The sequence below is a fragment of the Nerophis lumbriciformis genome, linkage group LG08, assembly GCF_033978685.3.
Source record: "Nerophis lumbriciformis linkage group LG08, RoL_Nlum_v2.1, whole genome shotgun sequence".
Lineage (NCBI taxonomy): Eukaryota > Metazoa > Chordata > Actinopteri > Syngnathiformes > Syngnathidae > Nerophis > Nerophis lumbriciformis.
Window position 1 is genome coordinate 56,195,001 of NC_084555.2, and position 22,135 is coordinate 56,217,135.

The window sequence follows — 22,135 nt, forward strand, 5'->3', positions numbered from 1 at the left end:
ATTGCGCTCTACTACGGTATCGAGCACTATTTTTTGGATAACCTTATTAAGACATATATATATATATATATATATATATATATATATATATATATATATATATATATATATATATATACAGAGGTGGCAATATACACATACAGTATATATAGATACAAATATACACACACACACACGCACACACACACACACACACACACACACACACACACACACACACACACACACACACACACACACACACACACACACACACACACACACACACACACAACACACTCATATACAGGTAAAAGCCAGTAAATTAGAATATTTTGAAAAACTTGATTTATTTCAGTAATTGCATTCAAAAGGTGTAACTTGTACATTATATTTATTCATTGCACACAGACTGATGCATTCAAATGTTTATTTCATTTAATTTTGATGATTTGAAGTGGCAACAAATGAAAATCCAAAATTCCGTGTGTCACAAAATTAGAATATTACTTAAGGCTAATACAAAAAAGGGATTTTTAGAAATGTTGGCCAACTGAAAAGTATGAAAATGAAAAATATGAGCATGTACAATACTCAATACTTGGTTGGAGCTCCTTTTGCCTCAATTACTGCGTTAATGCGGCGTGGCATGGAGTCGATGAGTTTCTGGCACTGCTCAGGTGTTATGAGAGCCCAGGTTGCTCTGATAGTGGTGTCGGTCCACTCTGTTTCCTGAGATCCAGGGTCAACGCAGCCGTCTACCAGCAAGTTTTAGAGCACTTCATGCTTCCTGCTGCTGACCTGCTCTATGGAGATGGAGATTTCAAGTTCCAACAGGACTTGGCGCCTGCACACAGCGCAAAATCTACCCGTGCCTGGTTTACGGACCATGGTATTTCTGTTCTAAATTGGCCCGCCAACTCCCCTGACCTTAGCCCCATAGAAAATCTGTGGGGTATTGTGAAAAGGAAGATGCAGAATGCCAGACCCAAAAACGCAGAAGAGTTGAAGGCCACTATCAGAGCAACATGGGCTCTCATAACACCTGAGCAGTGCCAGAAACTCATCGACTCCATGCCACGCCGCATTAACGCAGTAATTGAGGCAAAAGGAGCTCCAACCAAGTATTGAGTATTGTACATGCTCATATTTTTCATTTTCATACTTTTCAGTTGGCCAACATTTCTAAAAATCCCTTTTTTGTATTAGCCTTAAGTAATATTCTAATTTTGTGACACACGGAATTTTGGATTTTCATTTGTTGCCACTTCAAATCATCAAAATGAAATGAAATAAACATTTGAATGCATCAGTCTGTGTGCAATGAATAAATATAATGTACAAGTTACACCTTTTGAATGCAATTACTGAAATAAATCAAGTTTTTCAAAATATTCTAATTTACTGGCTTTTACCTGTATATATATTTTGCCTCTAAAAAGAATCATATTTAAAAAAAATATTTGTTCTAGGCCAGCTCCATGCACCAGAAGTAGCTTTTCTAACCTTTAAGCCGTTTGGTTTTTAATTCCAATCATTATAGCAAATAATACATTGCGAGAATGGTGTTGAATGGAGATTGTATTCTAAATGGAATCATCACCCCAGGAATGGGAATGAATGAACACCTCTACTTGTTATCATTTCTTTTAGGATAAAAACAAGTACATCAACTATCAGTAATTGCTGAGGCACGAAGAAGGCGTAGGATTATTATTTGTTTTATTTTTCCTACTCCTTTTTGGACATGTTGTCTACTTCAGTCCAACTTTTTGGAACATTAGCATTAATGCTAGCCAGTGTTCCTCTTACAGCACCTTGCCTATGAAATGCACGGGAATTGGAATAAGAGAGAAAAAGGGTAAGCTCACAGCGTTGATACCAGACAGCTGCTGAGACAGATGCATCATGAGGGCCACAAACAGCTGCCGTCTGTACACGGAGGAGCGGCTCTTAGGAGAGAACACACAGGAAGTGACGTCCTCCTCACACATCATAAACCATGCCTTTTTATTTGTATGCACCCACCAAAGACAGGATGGAGACCCGCGGCTCCTTGTCTGCTTCCTCCTTCTCTCTCCTCATCTCCTCCAGATCAGCGGACGGGTCATAGGCCCCCTTGAGGCGATGCAGACCTGCACCCACACAACAAAATACTGCAATGACATCCAGGCTGAGGCAACACATGAGAGTTACTCTTACATTGGTCATTGGCAAAAACAAGTGCACATTGACTATGGAGTGAAATTACTGCAAAAACCCCATAAACACACACACATTCTAATTTTTAAAATATTTTCTTAAAAAATAAAAAAAATATTTGCAAGTAAAAAAAAATATTTTCTTCAATAAAAAAATGTTTTGCAAGTAAAAACAAATATTTTCTTCAATTTAAAAATGTTTTTGCAAGTAAAAAAAACTACTTTATTCAATTAAAACAATATTTGCAAGTTAAAAAAAAAGTAAATACTACAATTTAAAAATATTTGTAAGTAAAAAACAACTTTCTTTAATCAAAAAAATATTTGTAAGTAAAACAAATTATTTTCTTCAATTTAAAACCATATTTGCAAGTAAAAACGATTGTATTCAATTAAAAAAATGTTTGCAAGTAAAAAAAAAAGTATTTTCTTGAAATAATAATAAAAAAATTGCAAGTACAAAAATATTTTCTTCAATTAAAAAAATATTTGAAAGTAAAACAATTTATTTTTTTCAATTTCAATAAATATTTGCAAGTAAAAAAATATTTTTTTAATTAGAAAAATATTTGCAAGTAAAAAAATGTATTTTCTTCAAATAAAAAAATTATTTGCAAGAAAAAAAAACAGTTTTTCTTCAAATACAAAAAAATATTTCCAAATAAAAAAGTGATTTCTTAAAAAAATTATTTGCAAGTAAAAAAATATTTTCTACAATTAAGAGAATTTTGCAAGTAAAAAATAATATTTCTTCACTTAAAAAAGTGTGCATGTCAAAAATGATATTTTCTTCAATAGATAAAAATATTTGCAAGTAAAAAGCTATTTTCTTCAATAAAAAAGTATTTGCAAGTAAAATAGAAATATTTTCTTCAATTTAAAAAATATTTACAAATAAAAAAGTATTTTCTCCAAATAAAAGATGATTTACAAGTTAAAAAAATATTTTCGTCAATTTAAAAAACTACTTTCAAGTAAAAAAACTATTTTCTTCAATTAAAAAGTTTTTTGCAAGTAAAAAAAAAAGTTTTCTTCAATTAAACAAAAATATTTGCAAGTAAAAAAATATTTTTTTCAATTAAAAAAATATTTGCAAGTAAAAAAAACATTTTCTTCAATTAAAAAAAATATTTGAAAGTAAAACAATTTATTTTCTTCAATTAAAAAAAATATTTGCAAGTAAAAAAAATATTTTCTTTAATTAAAAAATGATTTGCAAGTAAAAAAATGTATTTTCTTCAAATACAAAATTCAATGAAAAAATTATTTGCAAGAAAAAAAAAGATTTTCTTCAACTACAAAAAATATTTACAGGTAAAAAAGTATTTTCTTTAAAAAATTATTTGCAAGTAAAATAAAATATTTTCTTCAATTAAAAAAAATTTGCGAGTGAAACATTTTTTTTCTTCAATTAAAAAATTTGCAAGTAAAACATTTTATTTTCTTCAATTGAAAAAAATATTTGAAAGTAAAAAAGTATTTTCTTCAATTAAAAAGTTTTTGCAAGTAAAAAAAAAATTTTCTTCAATTAAAAAAAATATTTGCAAGTACAAAAGTATTTTCTTCACTTAAAAAATTATTTGTAAGTAAAAAAACAACAACATTCGGAAGCGTAAAAACAATTTTCTTCAAGTTCAAACTTTCCACTCTGTGTGATCCACACTCTGCCAATCAGAGCACCTGAAAGTTTCTTCTCTCTTCTGTCCGACATTTATTATTTTTGGCGGACGGCACCATGCGCAAATAAGAGTAATACATGTCATATATCACATACAACACTGTAATAGATGTCATATATCACATACAACACTGTAATAGATGTCATATATCACATACAACAATGTAATAGATGTCATATATCACATACAACACTGTAATAGATGTCATATATCACATACAACAATGTAATAGATGTCATATATCACATACAACAATGTAATAGATGTCATGTATCACATACAACAATGTAATAGATGTCATATATCACATACAACAAAGTAATAAATGTCATATATCACATACAACAATGTAATAGATGTCATATATCACATACAACAATGTAATAGATGTCATATATCACATACAACAATGTAATAGATGTCATATATCACATACAACAATGTAATATAAGTCATATATCACATACAACACTGTAATAGATGTCATATATCGCATACAACAATGTAATAGATGTCATATATCACATACAACAATGTAATAGATGTCATATATCACATACAACACTGTAAGAGATGTCATATATCACATACAACAATGTAATAGATGTCATGTATCACATACAACAACGTAATAGATGTCATATATCACATACAACAATGTAATAGATGTCATATATCACATACAACAATGTAATAGATGTCATATATCACATACAACAAGGTAATAATGTCATATATCGCATACAACAATGTAATAGATGTCATATATCACATACAACAATGTAATAGATGTCATATATCACATACAACAATGTAATATATGTCATATATCACATACAACAACGTAATAGATGTCATATATCACATACAACAATGTAATAGATGTCATATATCACATACAACAATGTAATATATGTCATGTATCACATACAACAATGTAATACATGTCATATGTCACATACAACAATGTAATATAAGTCATATATCACATACAACAATGTAATACATGTCATATATCACATACAACAATGTAATGGATGTCATATATCACATACAACAATGTAATAGATGTCATGTATCACATACAACAACGTAATAGATGTCATATATCACATACAACAATGTAATAGATGTCATATATCACATACAACAATGTAATAGATGTCATATATCACATACAACAAGGTAATAATGTCATATATCGCATACAACAATGTAATAGATGTCATATATCACATACAACAATGTAATAGATGTCATATATCACATACAACAATGTAATATATGTCATATATCACATACAACAACGTAATAGATGTCATATATCACATACAACAATGTAATAGATGTCATATATCACATACAACAATGTAATATATGTCATGTATCACATACAACAATGTAATACATGTCATATGTCACATACAACAATGTAATATAAGTCATATATCACATACAACAATGTAATACATGTCATATATCACATACAACAATGTAATGGATGTCATATATCACATACAACACTGAAAGAGATGTCATATATCACATAAAACAATGTAATAGATGTCATATATCACATACAACAATGTAATAGATGTCATATATCACATACAACAATGTAATAGATGTAATATATCACATACAACAACGTAATAGATGTCATATATCACATACAACAATGTAATATATGTCATATATCACATACAACAACGTAATAGATGTCATATATCACATACAACAATGTAATAGATGTCATATATCACATACAACAAGGTAATAATGTCATATATTGCATACAACAACGCAACAACTTTTTACCTACTTTCCTGAGCGTCTTCCTTCTTGCCAAGTACGATGTAAAGGTAGCGCGGGCTCTCGGGGCACAGCGGCAGAAGAAGGGATTGCAGGACAGCAGGGGCCCCGGAAAGACCCAGCAGCAGGGGCCACATGTCGTCATTGCCCAGGACAAAGTCCAAGCCTATGACCTACAGAGATGCCAAGTCCACATTGGTGTGTGTGTGTGTGTGTGTGTGTGTGTGTGTGTGTGTGTGTGTGTGTGTGTGTGTGTGTGTGTGTGTGTGTGTGTGTGTGTGTGTGTGTGTGTGTGTCCTGCCTGGCTGATGAGGATGCCAATGACGATGGCCAGCTGGTGAAGAGTACCCAAGGCGCCTCTGTAAGCTTTGGGTGCAATCTCTCCGATGTACATGGGCACCAGGCCAGACGCCAAACCTGCCACGCAGAAAGGATTTGTTAGTTGCCATGACGACCAGGGAATAACTCGTAATCTGATCAGAATAAACGTTTTATATTGCAATACATTCAAAAATGGATTTTAATATAAAATGCACGCTTCGTTTCACAGAAAGCTCAAAGTGCAACAATAAAAACAGGATTACAATAAAAATGTAAAGTTAGCAGTTAAGTCATAAAAAGACATAAAAAGTCAAAATGAAGCAGGACTGAATTTGCGGTGTTTGTTTGGAAAAGAGTTGTAATACTACGAGACTCAAGTCCATGCATTTCCAGAGAGAAAAAGTTGTAATTTCACAACAATAAAGTTGTAACATTACAAGAAAAAATGAGTATTATAGAATTATGTATCGCTGCATCACAGGAAATGTGAAGAAGTCGTAACCTTACGACAATTAAAGTGTGACATTACAAGAAAGAAAGTGGGAACAAGAATCTCACAACAAAAACCTTTGCTTGTTTTAACCATTTTAGACGAGAATTAAATGTTGTACTACAAGAAATATTAAGAAGCCTTACGATAATAACGTTGTGATATTGCGGGAAAAATAAAGTTGTAATCTATCGGCAATAAAGTTGTGACATTAAAAGATTAGTTAACTTTGACAAAAAGCAGTTATTGCACGACTATGAAAGATATTTAAAGAAGTTGTAATCTTACGATAATTAGGTTATGAAATTACATTATAGTGTTTTCTTCAAGTAAAAGTTGTAATACAAGGAGAATTAAATTGTTGCTTTACAAAAAAATGGTCAAAGTCGTAGTCTTACGAAGATAAAACTGTGATATTGTGAACAGAAAAAAAATGGTGATACTAAGAGAAAATAGTTCTAATCTTACCACAATAAAATTAACTTGAAAATTCTACATTACAAGAAATGGAACTTGTAATTTTGTGACAAAAAAAACGCTTCCAGAAAAAGTTGTAATACTTTGAGAATTAAATTGTTGCGTTACAAGAAATTTAAAAAATAAAAAGTTGTGTTAATGCGAGAAAAATAAAGTTGTAATTTTACAGCAAATTGTGAAACTAAATCTTAAAACAAAACCAATTACTTTGAGGGAAAAGTTACTGTACGAGAATGAAAAAAATGAAGAAATTAAAGTTATTATCCTACAAAAATTTAGTGGTGACATAAAAATATAAAAAGTGGTGCTCTTTTTATATGGGAGGGCGGTGAAATAGGCCAGATTTAGCACTTTATTGTTAGCGTGCTAGCATGCTAACGTTAGCACACTAAGAGTTAACAGCTGTCACATAGCAAATGATATGACTCCAAGGTCAACGGTTGCAAAATTTGCTCAAAAAGCTAGCACTTTAATGTTAGCATGCTAACATAAACATGCTAACGGTTAGCATGGGTCACATAGCAAGTTATATGACTGTAAGGTGTATCTGTTCATAAATGATTAAAACAAAAGTTTATCTATCTATCTATCTATCTATCTATCTATCTATCTATCTATCTATCTATCTATCTATCTATCTATCTATCTATCTATCTATCTATCTATCTATCTATCTATCTATCTATCAATCTATCTATCTATCTATCTATCTATCTATCCATCTATCTATCTATCTATCTATCTATCTATCTATCTATCTATCTATCTATCTATCTAAGTTTGCTTGAGGAAAAAGTTGGCAAGTTAGAAGATTAAAATGGTGGCACTTTAAACATTTTAAAAAGTATAGAATAAACTGTGACAACAACGAAAAATCGAAATCTTTAATTCGACAATAATTAAATTGTTGCGTTACAAGAAATTTAAAAAATAAAAAGTTGTGTTAATGCGAGAAAAATAAAGTTGTATTAAGAAAAAAAAAAGTTGTAATTTTACAGCAAATTGTGAAACTAAATCTTAAAACAAAACCAATTACTTTGAGGGAAAAGTTACTGTACGAGAATGAAAAAAATGAAGAAATTAAAGTTATTATCCTACAAAAATTTAGTGGTGACATTAAAATATAAAAAGTGGTACTCTTTTTATATGGGAGGGCGGTGAAATAAGGCCAGATTTAGCACTTTATTGTTAGCGTGCTAGCATGCTAACGTTAGCACACTAAGAGTTGACAGCTGTCACATAGCAAATGAAATGACTCCAAGGTCAACGGTTGCAAAATTTGCTCAAAAAGCTAGCACTTTAATGTTAGCATGCTAACATAAACATGCTAACGGTTAGCATGGGTCACATAGCAAGTTATATGACTGTAAGGTGTATCTGTTAATAAATGATTAAAACAAAAGTTTATCTATCTATCTATCTATCTATCTATCTATCTATCTATCTATCTATCTATCTATCTATCTATCTATCTATCTATCTATCTATCTATCTATCTATCTATCTATCCATCTATCTATCTATCTATCTATCTATCTATCTATCTATCTATCTATCTATCTATCCATCCATCTAAGTTTGCTTGAGGAAAAAGTTGGCAAGTTAGAAGATTAAAATGGTGGCACTAAACATTTTAAAAAGTATAGAATAAACTGTGACAACAACGAAAAATCGAAATCTTTAATTCGACAATAATTAAATTGTTGCGTTACAAGAAATTTAAAAAATAAAAAGTTGTATTAATGCGAGAAAAATAAAGTTGTATCAAGAAAAAAAAAGTTGTAATTTTACAGCAAATTGTGAAACTAAATCTTAAAACAAAACCAATTACTTTGAAGGAAAAGTTACTGTACGAGAATGAAAAAAATGAAGAAATTAAAGTTATTATCCTACAAAAATTTAGTGGTGACATTAAAATATAAAAAGTGGTACTCTTTTTATATGGGAGGGCCGTGAAATAGGCCAGATTTAGCACTTTATTGTTAGCGTGCTAGCATGCTAACGTTAGCACACTAAGAGTTAACAGCTGTCACATAGCAAATGATATGACTCCAAGGTCAACGGTTGCAAAATTTGCTCAAAAAGCTAGCACTTTAATGTTAGCATGCTAACATAAACATGCTAACGGTTAGCATGGGTCACATAGCAAGTTATATGACTGTAAGGTGTATCTGTTCATAAATGATTAAAACAAAAGTTTATCTATCTATCTATCTATCTATCTATCTATCTATCTATCTATCTATCTATCTATCTATCTATCTATCTATCTATCTATCTATCTATCTATCTATCTATCTATCTATCTATCAATCTATCTATCTATCTATCTATCTATCTATCCATCTATCTATCTATCTATCTATCTATCTATCTATCTATCTATCTATCTATCTATCTAAGTTTGCTTGAGGAAAAAGTTGGCAAGTTAGAAGATTAAAATGGTGGCACTTTAAACATTTTAAAAAGTATAGAATAAACTGTGACAACAACGAAAAATCGAAATCTTTAATTCGACAATAATTAAATTGTTGCGTTACAAGAAATTTAAAAAATAAAAAGTTGTGTTAATGCGAGAAAAATAAAGTTGTATTAAGAAAAAAAAAAGTTGTAATTTTACAGCAAATTGTGAAACTAAATCTTAAAACAAAACCAATTACTTTGAGGGAAAAGTTACTGTACGAGAATGAAAAAAATGAAGAAATTAAAGTTATTATCCTACAAAAATTTAGTGGTGACATTAAAATATAAAAAGTGGTACTCTTTTTATATGGGAGGGCGGTGAAATAAGGCCAGATTTAGCACTTTATTGTTAGCGTGCTAGCATGCTAACGTTAGCACACTAAGAGTTGACAGCTGTCACATAGCAAATGAAATGACTCCAAGGTCAACGGTTGCAAAATTTGCTCAAAAAGCTAGCACTTTAATGTTAGCATGCTAACATAAACATGCTAACGGTTAGCATGGGTCACATAGCAAGTTATATGACTGTAAGGTGTATCTGTTAATAAATGATTAAAACAAAAGTTTATCTATCTATCTATCTATCTATCTATCTATCTATCTATCTATCTATCTATCTATCTATCTATCTATCTATCTATCTATCTATCTATCTATCTATCTATCTATCCATCTATCTATCTATCTATCTATCTATCTATCTATCTATCTATCTATCTATCTATCTATCCATCTATCTAAGTTTGCTTGAGGAAAAAGTTGGCAAGTTAGAAGATTAAAATGGTGGCACTAAACATTTTAAAAAGTATAGAATAAACTGTGACAACAACGAAAAATCGAAATCTTTAATTCGACAATAATTAAATTGTTGCGTTACAAGAAATTTAAAAAATAAAAAGTTGTATTAATGCGAGAAAAATAAAGTTGTATCAAGAAAAAAAAAGTTGTAATTTTACAGCAAATTGTGAAACTAAATCTTAAAACAAAACCAATTACTTTGAAGGAAAAGTTACTGTACGAGAATGAAAAAAATGAAGAAATTAAAGTTATTATCCTACAAAAATTTAGTGGTGACATTAAAATATAAAAAGTGGTACTCTTTTTATATGGGAGGGCCGTGAAATAGGCCAGATTTAGCACTTTATTGTTAGCGTGCTAGCATGCTAACGTTAGCACACTAAGAGTTAACAGCTGTCACATAGCAAATGAAATGACTCCAAGGTCAACGGTTGCAAAATTTGCTCAAAAAGCTAGCACTTTAATGTTAGCATGCTAACATAAACATGCTAACGGTTAGCATGGGTCACATAGCAAGTTATATGACTGTAAGGTGTATCTGTTCATAAATGATTAAAACAAAAGTTTATCTATCTATCTATCTATCTATCTATCTATCTATCTATCTATCTATCTATCTATCTATCTATCTATCTATCTATCTATCTATCTATCTATCTATCTATCTATCTATCTATCTATCTATCTGTGCACCAAATTTGGTGTGGATTGGGCAAAACATAAAGTTACATGGGGTGTAGTAAAACGCACACATAGCTGCGAGAGAAATTTCAAGTCAATCCGACATAATAAGAAAGAACGGCTCAGGTAACACGATGCATGTTTTGACAAAATGTTCATCCTTTTGTGTCGAGAGTGATCTTACACAAACAACAAACACTACAAATTCCAAAATAAAAGCCTTTTTTTTGTACGTTCAAAATGTTTGTGAGATGCTGACTGTTCATATTTGTGGCAAAATGCCCATTAAGTCAGTTCAATTGAAGCAGTCAGCATGAAGTTGGCAGACCCGTCAGTGATCCTGTTCTGTCTCCCTGTAATGTTTGATCCTGTTCTGTCTCCCAGTAATGTTTGATCCTGTTCTGTCTCCCTGTAATGTTTGGTCCTGTTCTGTCTCCCTGTAATGTTTGATCCTGTTCTGTCTCCCTGTAATGTTTGATCCTGTTCTGTCTCCCTGTAATGTTTGATCCTGTTCTGTCTCCCTGTAATGTTTGGTCCTGTTCTGTCTCCCTGTAATGTTTGATCCTGTTCTGTCTCCCTGTAATGTTTGATCCTGTTCTGTCTCCCTGTAATGTTTGATCCTGTTCTGTCTCCCTGTAATGTTTGATCCTGTTCTGTCTCCCTGCAATGTTTGATCCTGTTCCGTCTCCCTGTAATGTTTGATCCTGTTCTGTCTCCCTGTAATGTTTGGTCCTGTTCTGTCTCCCTGTAATGTTTGGTCCTGTTCTGTCTCCCTGTAATGTTTGATCCTGTTCTGTCTCCCTGTAATGTTTGATCCTGTTCTGTCTCCCTGTAATGTTTGGTCCTGTACCGTCTCCCTGTAATGTTTGATCCTGTTCTGTCTCCCTGTAATGTTTGGTCCTGTTCTGTCTCCCTGCAATGTTTGATCCTGTTCCGTCTCCCTGTAATGTTTGATCCTGTTCTGTCTCCCTGTAATGTTTGGTCCTGTTCTGTCTCCCTGTAATGTTTGGTCCTGTTCTGTCTCCCTGTAATGTTTGATCCTGTTCTGTCTCCCTGTAATGTTTGATCCTGTTCTGTCTCCCTGTAATGTTTGATTCTGTTCTGTCTCCCTGTAATGTTTGATCCTGTTCTGTCTCCCTGTAATGTTTGATCCTGTTCTGTCTCCCTGTAATGTTTGATCCTGTTCTGTCTCCCTGTAATGTTTGATCCTGTTCTGTCTCCCTGTAATGTTTGATTCTGTTCTGTCTCCCTGTAATGTTTGGTCCTGTTCTGTCTCCCTGTTATGTTTGATCCTGTTCTGTCTCCCTGTAATGTTTGATCCTGTTCTGTCTCCCTGTAATGTTTGGTCCTGTTCTGTCTCCCTGTGATGTTTGATCCTGTTCTGTCTCCCTGTAATGTTTGTCTGATCTTGAATGGGATTGTGCTGAAAATGTTAATTTCCCCTCGGGGATTAATAAAGTATTTCTGATTGAGTTTTTAATAGAAAGTTAGTGGTGTACCGCAGTAAAATCCCATGATGGCGCGGCCGGCGATGACCATGAGGTGAGGCCTCCACACCTTGCACAGCCCCATGAGGAGTCCAGCGGCAATGGCCAAGACGTTGGCCATCAGCATACCTTTGACCCTAGGGCAGCAAACGTGAGACTTTGACCCTAGGGCAGCAGGTGTGACACTTTGACCCTAGGGCAGCAAACGTCAGAGCAGCTACACAAAAAGAACACAACTCCTTCCCTCACCGGCCTCTCAGGTCTCCCACGAAGCCCACCAGGAAGGAGGACACCACGCCCCCCACGGAGAAGATGGCCACAGACAGAGACCAGTACATGACCACAGACGGGTGAGTTCTGGAATGTTCCTCTGGAGTCAAGTCTGCTGTGCTGTTTGCAGACAAGATGGTGACATCTGGCGACCACACGCCCAGCGAGCGTCCGTAGTGTCGCTCAATCACCTAAACAATATGCAGTCATTACTTTCTACAGGGCTGGAGCCTATCCCAGCCCAACTTAACCCTGTAACACCCTGGTTGTAAAATTACAACGTTACCTTTAATCATCCTAAAAAACAATCTGTTATATTTTTTTACATAGTCATTTTCCATGGATGTGTTGTGTATTTTCCATGGATGTGGTGTGTATTTTCCATGGATGTGTTGTGTATTTTCCATGGATGTGTTGTGTATTTTCCATGGATGTGTTGTGTATTTTCCATGGATGTGTTGTGTATTTTCCATGGATGTGGTGTGTATTTTCCATGGATGTGGTGTGTATTTTCCATGGATGTGTTGTGTATTTTCCATGGATGTGTTGTGTATTTTCCATGGGTGTGGTGTGTATTTTCCATGGATGTGGTGTGTATTTTCCATGGATGTGGTGTGTATTTTCCATGGATGTGGTGTGTATTTTCCATGGATGTGGTGTGTATTTTCCATGGATGTGGTGTGTATTTTCCATGGATGTGGTGTGTATTTTCCATGGATGTGGTGTGTATTTTCCATGGATGTGTTGTGTATTTTCCATGGATGTGGTGTGTATTTTCCATGGATGTGTTGTGTATTTTCCATGGATGTGTTGTGTATTTTCCATGGATGTGTTGTGTATTTTCCATGGATGGCACACAGTACGTAGCGTGTGTGCCACCTTGGTGCTATCGCTAACATGATAACACAATCAGTCAGTCCAACAAACAAGATGAGTTCAAGTTCAAGTAAAGTTAGAGTAGCAATGATTGTCACACACACAAACACACACACACACACACACACACTAGGTGTGGTGAAATTATTCTCTGCATTTGACCCATCACCCTTGATCACCCCCTGGGAGGTGAGGGGAGCAGTGGGCAGCAGCGGTGGCCGCGCCCGGGAATCATTTTTGGTGATTTAACCCCCAATTCCTTGATGCTGAGTGCCAAACAGAGAGGTAATGAGGGACAAGGAAGGAAGGAGTTTTGCTGCAACGTCCTTCAGGGAAATCTGGAAGCAATGACCTTGTGAGGTCACTTGCTGCCACGGAAACAAGAAATTCTGTTTTTGAGTAAAGCGAAAACAAATTGAAACTCTTCACTCTAATTGTCTATTTCTGGTACTGAAATTCATCACACTTCGCTATGCAGAGCAGACTGCGTCTCCAAGATGTTGTCCAAGCTTGCGATTTACTCTAAATTCACAACAGTTGGCGTGTCTGAATTTGCTGGGATGTGACAGAGCAGCAAATAGAAACTACTAGAAATTTCAACAAGAAACAACAAAGAAAGACCATTAACACTTACATACAAACATTCATATCTGTCATATGTCACATACAACACTGTAATAGATGTCATATATCACATACAACAATGTAATAGATGTCATGTATCACATACAACAATGTAATAGATGTCATATATCACATACAACAATGTAATAGATGTCATATATCACATACAACAATGTAATAGATGTCATATATCACATACAACAATGTAATAGATGTCATGTATCACATACAACAATGTAATAGATGTCATATATCACATACAACAATGTAATAGATGTCATATATCACATACAACAATGTAATAGATGTCATATATCACATACAACAATGTAATAGATGTCATACATCACATACAACAATGTAATAGATGTCATATATCACATACAACAATGTAATAGATGTCATATATCACATACAACAATGTAATAGATGTCATATATCACATACAACAACGTAATAGATGTCATATATCACATACAACAATGTAATAGATGTCATATATCACATACAACATTGTAATAGATGTCATATATCACATACAACAATGTAATAGATGTCATATATCACATACAACAATGTAATAGATGTCATATATCACACACAACAATGTAATAGATGTCATATATCACACACAACAATGTAATAGATGTCATATATCACATACAACAATGTAATAGATGTCATATATCACATACAACAATGTAATAGATGTCATATATCACATACAACAATGTAATAGATGTCATATATCACATACAACAATGTAATGATGTCATATATCACATACAACAATGTAATAGATGTCATATATCACATACAACAATGTAATAGATGTCATATATCACATACAAAAATGTAATATAAGTCATATATCACATACAACAATGTAATAGATGTCATATATCACATACAACAATGTAATAGATGTCATATATCACATACAACAACATAATAGATGTCATATATTACATCCATCCATCCATTTTCTACCGCTTGTCCCTTTCGAGGTCACGGGGTACATACAACAACGTAATAGATGTCAGATATCACATACAACAATGTAATAGATGTCATATATCACATACAACAATGTAATAGATGTCATATATCACATACAACAACGTAATAGATGTCATATATCACATACAACACTGTAATAGATGTCATATATCACATACAACAATGTAATAGATGTCATATATCACATACAACAACGTAATAGATGTCATATATCACATACAACAATGTAATAGATGTCATGTATCACATACAACAATGTAATAGATGTCATATATCACATACAACAATGTAATAGATGTCATATATCACATACAACAATGTAATAGATGTCATATAGCACATACAACAATGTAATAGATGTCATATATCACATACAACAATGTAATAGATGTCATATATCACATACAACAATGTAATAGATGTCATATATCACATACAACAATGTGATAGATGTCATATATCACATACAACAATGTAATAGATGTCATATATCACATACAACAATGTAATAGATGTCATATATCACATACAACAATGTAATAGATGTCATATATCACATACAACAATGTAATAGATGTCATATATCACATACAACAATGTAATAGATGTCATATAGCACATACAACAATGTAATAGATGTCATATAGCACATACAACAATGTAATAGATGTCATATATCATATACAACAATGTAATAGATGTCATATATCATATACAACAATGTAATAGATGTCATATATCACATACAACAATGTAATAGATGTCATATATCACATACAACAATGTAATAGATGTCATATAGCACATACAACAATGTAATAGATGTCATATATCATATACAACAATGTAATAGATGTCATATAGCACATACAACAATGTAATAGATGTCATATATCATATACAACAATGTAATAGATGTCATATAGCACATACAACAATGTAATAGATGTCATATATCACATACAACAATGTAATAGATGTCATATATCACATACAACAATGTAATAGATGTCATATATCACATACAACAACGTAATAGATGTCATATATCACATACAACAATGTAATAGATGTCATATATCACATACAACAATGTAATAGATGTCATATATCACATACAACAATGTAATAGATGTCATATATCACATACAACAACGTAACATTGAGTGACAGGACAGGAGCACAAAAGGCTAGCCTAGCTGTGTGTGCTAAAGTGCTAACATTACGTTCACATTTTAGCAGCAACTTCAAGCAGGTTTAACTTATTATTAAACTGACCACTCCCCACATCTGTAACCACATCTGTAGCCAACCCACATATCAGAGTTTCTTTTCAAGATGTGCAGCGAAGCCTGATTTTTAACAATGTGTTTGGCGTAAGTGATTCTAGTTGTGGTTTTTACTGCATTTGAACATTCTCTTTGAGTCATTTAACCATCAATTATTAATCATTAATAATACATTTTATGAACGAGTTATACATTTAATGTGTAATAACATTGAAAATAATAGTTCATTAAATTAAATCCCTAATAGCTAAGCTCTAAAATAATAAAGAATAACCTACATTTTTTATGTTGCACAAAAAGTGAAATATTTGTATTTGTAATTTAAACATTAAAAAAATATATATTTACAGTGTATATTCTTGTCATAATGTATATTATTGAAATGAATGTTTTAAAGCCAACTGACCCGCTGCGGCGCGTTGATGACACCCATGCTGTAGCCGTACTGCAGCGAGCCCAGCGCGGCGGTGAACACGGCCAACGCCAGCGTGCCCGTCAGCTCCTGCAGGATTGATTGATTGACACTTGTATTAGTAGGTTGCACAGTACAGTACATATACAGTACAAATAAGGCAAATTGAGCCACAATAACTTAACAGCACCATAGGCTCAGTAGGCAGAGATTACAAAGGAAAATAACAAGTTAGTCTTTACGCAAACCATAAACTGATAGGTATGGGCTGCACCTGAGAACACACTGTGCACTTCTGATTGGTGTTTGTATGCATGTGTGTGTGTGTGTGTGTGTCTATGAGGCTGCAGTGGGTCAATAAATGTCCCCACACGATGTACATTTGACAGTGATTCATAGCAGGGAAGCTAACATCAGCCTACGGTGACAGCCAAAATATCTACTAACGTTACTTACCGCCATGTGCTTCCTCAAATGTGACGTTGAGTTCATGTAAGCTTAAGCTGGTTGTCGCTGAAACTTTATGTTCAGTTAATCACGTGACCGCCTGGCTCTGTTTGATTGGTGAAACGGAGTCAAACGTCACCAGTGACTACATTTGATTGGTGAAACGGAGTCAAACGTCACCAGTGACTGCATTTGATTGGTGAAACAGAGTCAAACGTCACCAGTGACTGTATTTGATTGGTGAAACGGAGTCAAACGTCACCAGTGACTGTATTTGATTGGTGAAACGGAGTCAAACGTCACCAGTGACTGTATTTGATTGGTGAGACGGAGTCAAACGTCACCAGTGACTGTATTTGATTGGTGAAACGCAGTCAAACGTCACCAGTGACTGCATTTGATTGGTGAAACGGAGTCAAACGTCACCAGTGACTGCATTTGATTGGTGAAACGGAGTCAAATGTCACCAGTGACTGCATTTGATTGGTGAAACGGAGTCAAACGTCACCAGTGACTACATTTGATTAGTGAAACGGAGTCAAACGTCACCAGTGACTGCATTTGATTGGTGAAACGGAGTCAAACGTCACCAGTGACTGTATTTGATTGGTGAGACGGAGTCAAACGTCACCAGTGACTGCATTTGATTGGTGAAACGGAGTCAAACGTCACCAGTGACTGTATTTGATTGGTGAAACAGAGTCAAACGTCACCAGTGACTGCTTTTGATTGGTGAAACTGAGTCAAACGTCACCAGTGACTGTATTTGATTGGTGAAACGGAGTCAAACGTCGCCAGTGACTGTATTTGATTGGTGAAACTGAGTCAAACGTCACCAGTGACTGCATTTGATTAGTGAAACAGAGTCAAACGTCACCAGTGACTGCATTTGATTGGTGAAACAGAGTCAAACGTCACCAGTGACTGCATTTGATTGGTGAAACGGAGTCAAACGTCACCAGTGACTGTATTTGATTGGTGAGACGGAGTCAAACGTCACCAGTGACTGCATTTGATTGGTGAAACGGAGTCAAACGTCACCAGTGACTGTATTTGATTGGTGAAACGGAGTCAAACGTCACCAGTGACTGTATTTGATTGGTGAAACAGAGTCAAACGTCACCAGTGACTGCATTTGATTGGTGAAACGGAGTCAAACGTCACCAGTGACTGTATTTGATTGGTGAAACAGAGTCAAACGTCACCAGTGACTGCATTTGATTGGTGAAACGGAGTCAAACGTCACCAGTGACTGCATTTGATTGGTGAAACGGAGTCAAACGTCGCCAGTGACTGCATTTGATTGGTGAAACGGAGTCAAACGTCACCAGTGACTGTATTTGATTGGTGAGACGGAGTCAAACGTCACCAGTGACTGTATTTGATTGGTGAAACAGAGTCAAACGTCACCAGTGACTGTATTTGATTGGTGAAACAGAGTCAAACGTCACCAGTGACTGTATTTGATTGGTGAAACGGAGTCAAACGTCACCAGTGACTGCATTTGATTGGTGAAACGGAGTCAAACATCACCAGTGACTGTATTTGATTGGTGAAACGGAGTCAAACGTCACCAGTGACTGCATTTGATTGGTGAGACGGAGTCAAACGTCACCAGTGACTGCATTTGATTGGTGAAACAGAGTCAAACGTCACCAGTGACTGTATTTGATTGATGAAACAGAGTCAAACGTCACCAGTGACTAAATTTGATTGGTGAAACAGAGTCAAACGTCACCAGTGACTGTATTTGATTGGTGAAACGGAGTCAAACGTCACCAGTGACTGCATTTGATTGGTGAGACGGAGTCAAACGTCACCAGTGACTGCATTTGATTGGTGAAACGGAGTCAAACGTCACCAGTGACTGCATTTGATTGGTGAGACGGAGTCAAACGTCACCAGTGACTGTATTTGATTGGTGAAACAGAGTCAAACGTCACCAGTGACTGTATTTGATTGGTGAGACGGAGTCAAACGTCACCAGTGACTGCATTTGATTGGTGAGACGGAGTCAAACGTCACCAGTGACTGCATTTGACTGGTGAGACGGAGTCAAACGTCACCAGTGACTGCATTTGATTGGTGAGACGGAGTCAAATGTCACCAGTGACTGCATTTGATTGGTGAGACGGAGTCAAACGTCACCAGTGATTGTATTTGATTGGTGAGACGGAGTCAAACGTCACCAGTGACTGCATTTGATTGGTGAAACAGAGTCAAACGTCACCAGTGACTGCATTTGATTGGTGAGACGGAGTCAAATGTCACCAGTGACTGCATTTGATTGGTGAGACGGAGTCAAACGTCACCAGTGACTGCATTTGATTGGTGAAACAGAGTCAAACGTCACCAGTGACTGCATTTGATTGGTGAGACGGAGTCAAATGTCACCAGTGACTGCATTTGATTGGTGAGACGGAGTCAAACGTCACCAATGACTGCATTTGATTGGTGAGACGGAGTCAAACGTCACCAGTGACTGCATTTGATTGGTGAAACAGAGTCAAACGTCACCAGTGACTGTATTTGATTGGTGAAACAGAGTCAAACGTCACCAGTGACTGCATTTGATTGGTGAAACGGAGTCAAACGTCACCAGTGACTGCATTTGATTGGTGAAACGGAGTCAAACATCACCAGTGACTGCATTTGATTAGTGAAACATAGTCAAACGTCACCAGTGACTGCATTTGATTGGTGAGACGGAGTCAAACGTCACCAGTGACTGCATTTGATTGGTGAAACGGAGTCAAACGTCACCAGTGACTGCATTTGATTGGTGAGACGGTGTCAAACGTCACCAGTGACTGCATTTGATTGGTGAAACGGAGTCAAACGTCACCAGTGAGTGTATTTGATTGGTGAGACGGAGTCAAACGTCACCAGTGACTGCATTTGATTGGTGAGACGGAGTCAAACGTCACCAGTGACTGCATTTGATTGGTGAAACAGAGTCAAATGTCACCAGTGACTGTATTTGATTGGTGAGACAGAGTCAAACGTCACCAATGACTGTATTTGATTAGTGAAACAGAGTCAAACGTCACCAGGGACTGCATTTGATTGGTAAAACGGAGTCAAACGTCACCAGTGACTGTATTTGATTGGTGAGACAGAGTCAAACGTCACCAGTGACTGCATTTGATTGGTGAGACGGAGTCAAACGTCGCCAGTGACTGTATTTGATTGGTGAAACTGAGTCAAACGTCACCAGTGACTGCATTTGATTAGTGAAACGGAGTCAAACGTCACCAGTGACTGCATTTGATTGGTGAAACGGAGTCAAACGTCACCAGTGACTGTATTTGATTGGTGAGACAGAGTCAAACGTCACCAGTGACTGCATTTGATTGGTGAGACGGAGTCAAACGTCGCCAGTGACTGTATTTGATTGGTGAAACTGAGTCAAACGTCACCAGTGACTGCATTTGATTAGTGAAACGGAGTCAAACGTCACCAGTGACTGCATTTGATTGGTGAAACGGAGTCAAACGTCACCAGTGACTGCATTTGATTGGTGAAACGGAGTCAAACGTCACCAGTGACTGTATTTGATTGGTGAGACGGAGTCAAACATCACCAGTGACTGCATTTGATTGGTGAAACGGAGTCAAACGTCACCAGTGACTGTATTTGATTGGTGAAACTGAGTCAAACGTCACCAGTGACTGCATTTGATTAGTGAAACGGAGTCAAACGTCACCAGTGACTGCATTTGATTGGTGAAACGGAGTCAAACGTCACCAGTGACTGCATTTGATTGGTGAAACGGAGTCAAACGTCACCAGTGACTGTATTTGATTGGTGAGACGGAGTCAAACATCACCAGTGACTGTATTTGATTGGTGAAACGGAGTCAAACGTCACCAGTGACTGCATTTGATTGGTGAAACGGAGTCAAACATCACCAGTGACTGCATTTGATTAGTGAAACATAGTCAAACGTCACCAGTGACTGCATTTGATTGGTGAGACGGAGTCAAACGTCACCAGTGACTGCATTTGATTGGTGAAACGGAGTCAAACGTCACCAGTGACTGCATTTGATTGGTGAGACGGTGTCAAACGTCACCAGTGACTGCATTTGATTGGTGAAACGGAGTCAAACGTCACCAGTGAGTGTATTTGATTGGTGAGACGGAGTCAAACGTCACCAGTGACTGCATTTGATTGGTGAGACGGAGTCAAACGTCACCAGTGACTGCATTTGATTGGTGAAACAGAGTCAAATGTCACCAGTGACTGTATTTGATTGGTGAGACAGAGTCAAACGTCACCAATGACTGTATTTGATTAGTGAAACAGAGTCAAACGTCACCAGGGACTGCATTTGATTGGTGAAACGGAGTCAAACGTCACCAGTGACTGTATTTGATTGGTGAGACAGAGTCAAACGTCACCAGTGACTGCATTTGATTGGTGAGACGGAGTCAAACGTCGCCAGTGACTGTATTTGATTGGTGAAACTGAGTCAAACGTCACCAGTGACTGTATTTGATTGGTGAAACAGAGTCAAACGTCACCAGTGACTGTATTTGATTGGTGAAACAGAGTCAAACGTCACCAGTGACTGTATTTGATTGGTGAAACGGAGTCAAACGTCACCAGTGACTGCATTTGATTGGTGAAACGGAGTCAAACATCACCAGTGACTGTATTTGATTGGTGAAACGGAGTCAAACGTCACCAGTGACTGCATTTGATTGGTGAGACGGAGTCAAACGTCACCAGTGACTGCATTTGATTGGTGAAACAGAGTCAAACGTCACCAGTGACTGTATTTGATTGATGAAACAGAGTCAAACG

The 22,135-nt window shown here is 35.5% G+C and overlaps 1 protein-coding gene across 2 annotated transcripts in view; it reads right to left on the reverse strand.

Annotated features, from left to right (window-relative positions):
- The window catches only part of slc2a2 (solute carrier family 2 member 2), a 46,405-nt gene that overhangs the window by 20,305 nt on the left and 3,965 nt on the right, over positions 1-22,135 (reverse strand). The window contains exons 1-8 of one of the 2 annotated variants that reach the window (XM_061969214.2): positions 17,336-17,408; positions 16,874-16,969; positions 12,638-12,849; positions 12,401-12,525; positions 5,973-6,088; positions 5,682-5,844; positions 2,008-2,114; positions 1,851-1,931 (exon numbers count right to left, since the gene is read on the reverse strand). In XM_061969214.2, coding sequence (XP_061825198.1) covers positions 1,851-1,931; positions 2,008-2,114; positions 5,682-5,844; positions 5,973-6,088; positions 12,401-12,525; positions 12,638-12,849; positions 16,874-16,969; positions 17,336-17,371 — 936 coding nt within the window. In that variant the 5' untranslated portion in view covers positions 17,372-17,408. Of the gene's footprint in view, positions 1-1,850; positions 1,932-2,007; positions 2,115-5,681; positions 5,845-5,972; positions 6,089-12,400; positions 12,526-12,637; positions 12,850-16,873; positions 16,970-17,335; positions 17,409-22,135 lie in introns of those variants that run through there. The other variant, XM_061969215.1, reaches the window with a different exon arrangement.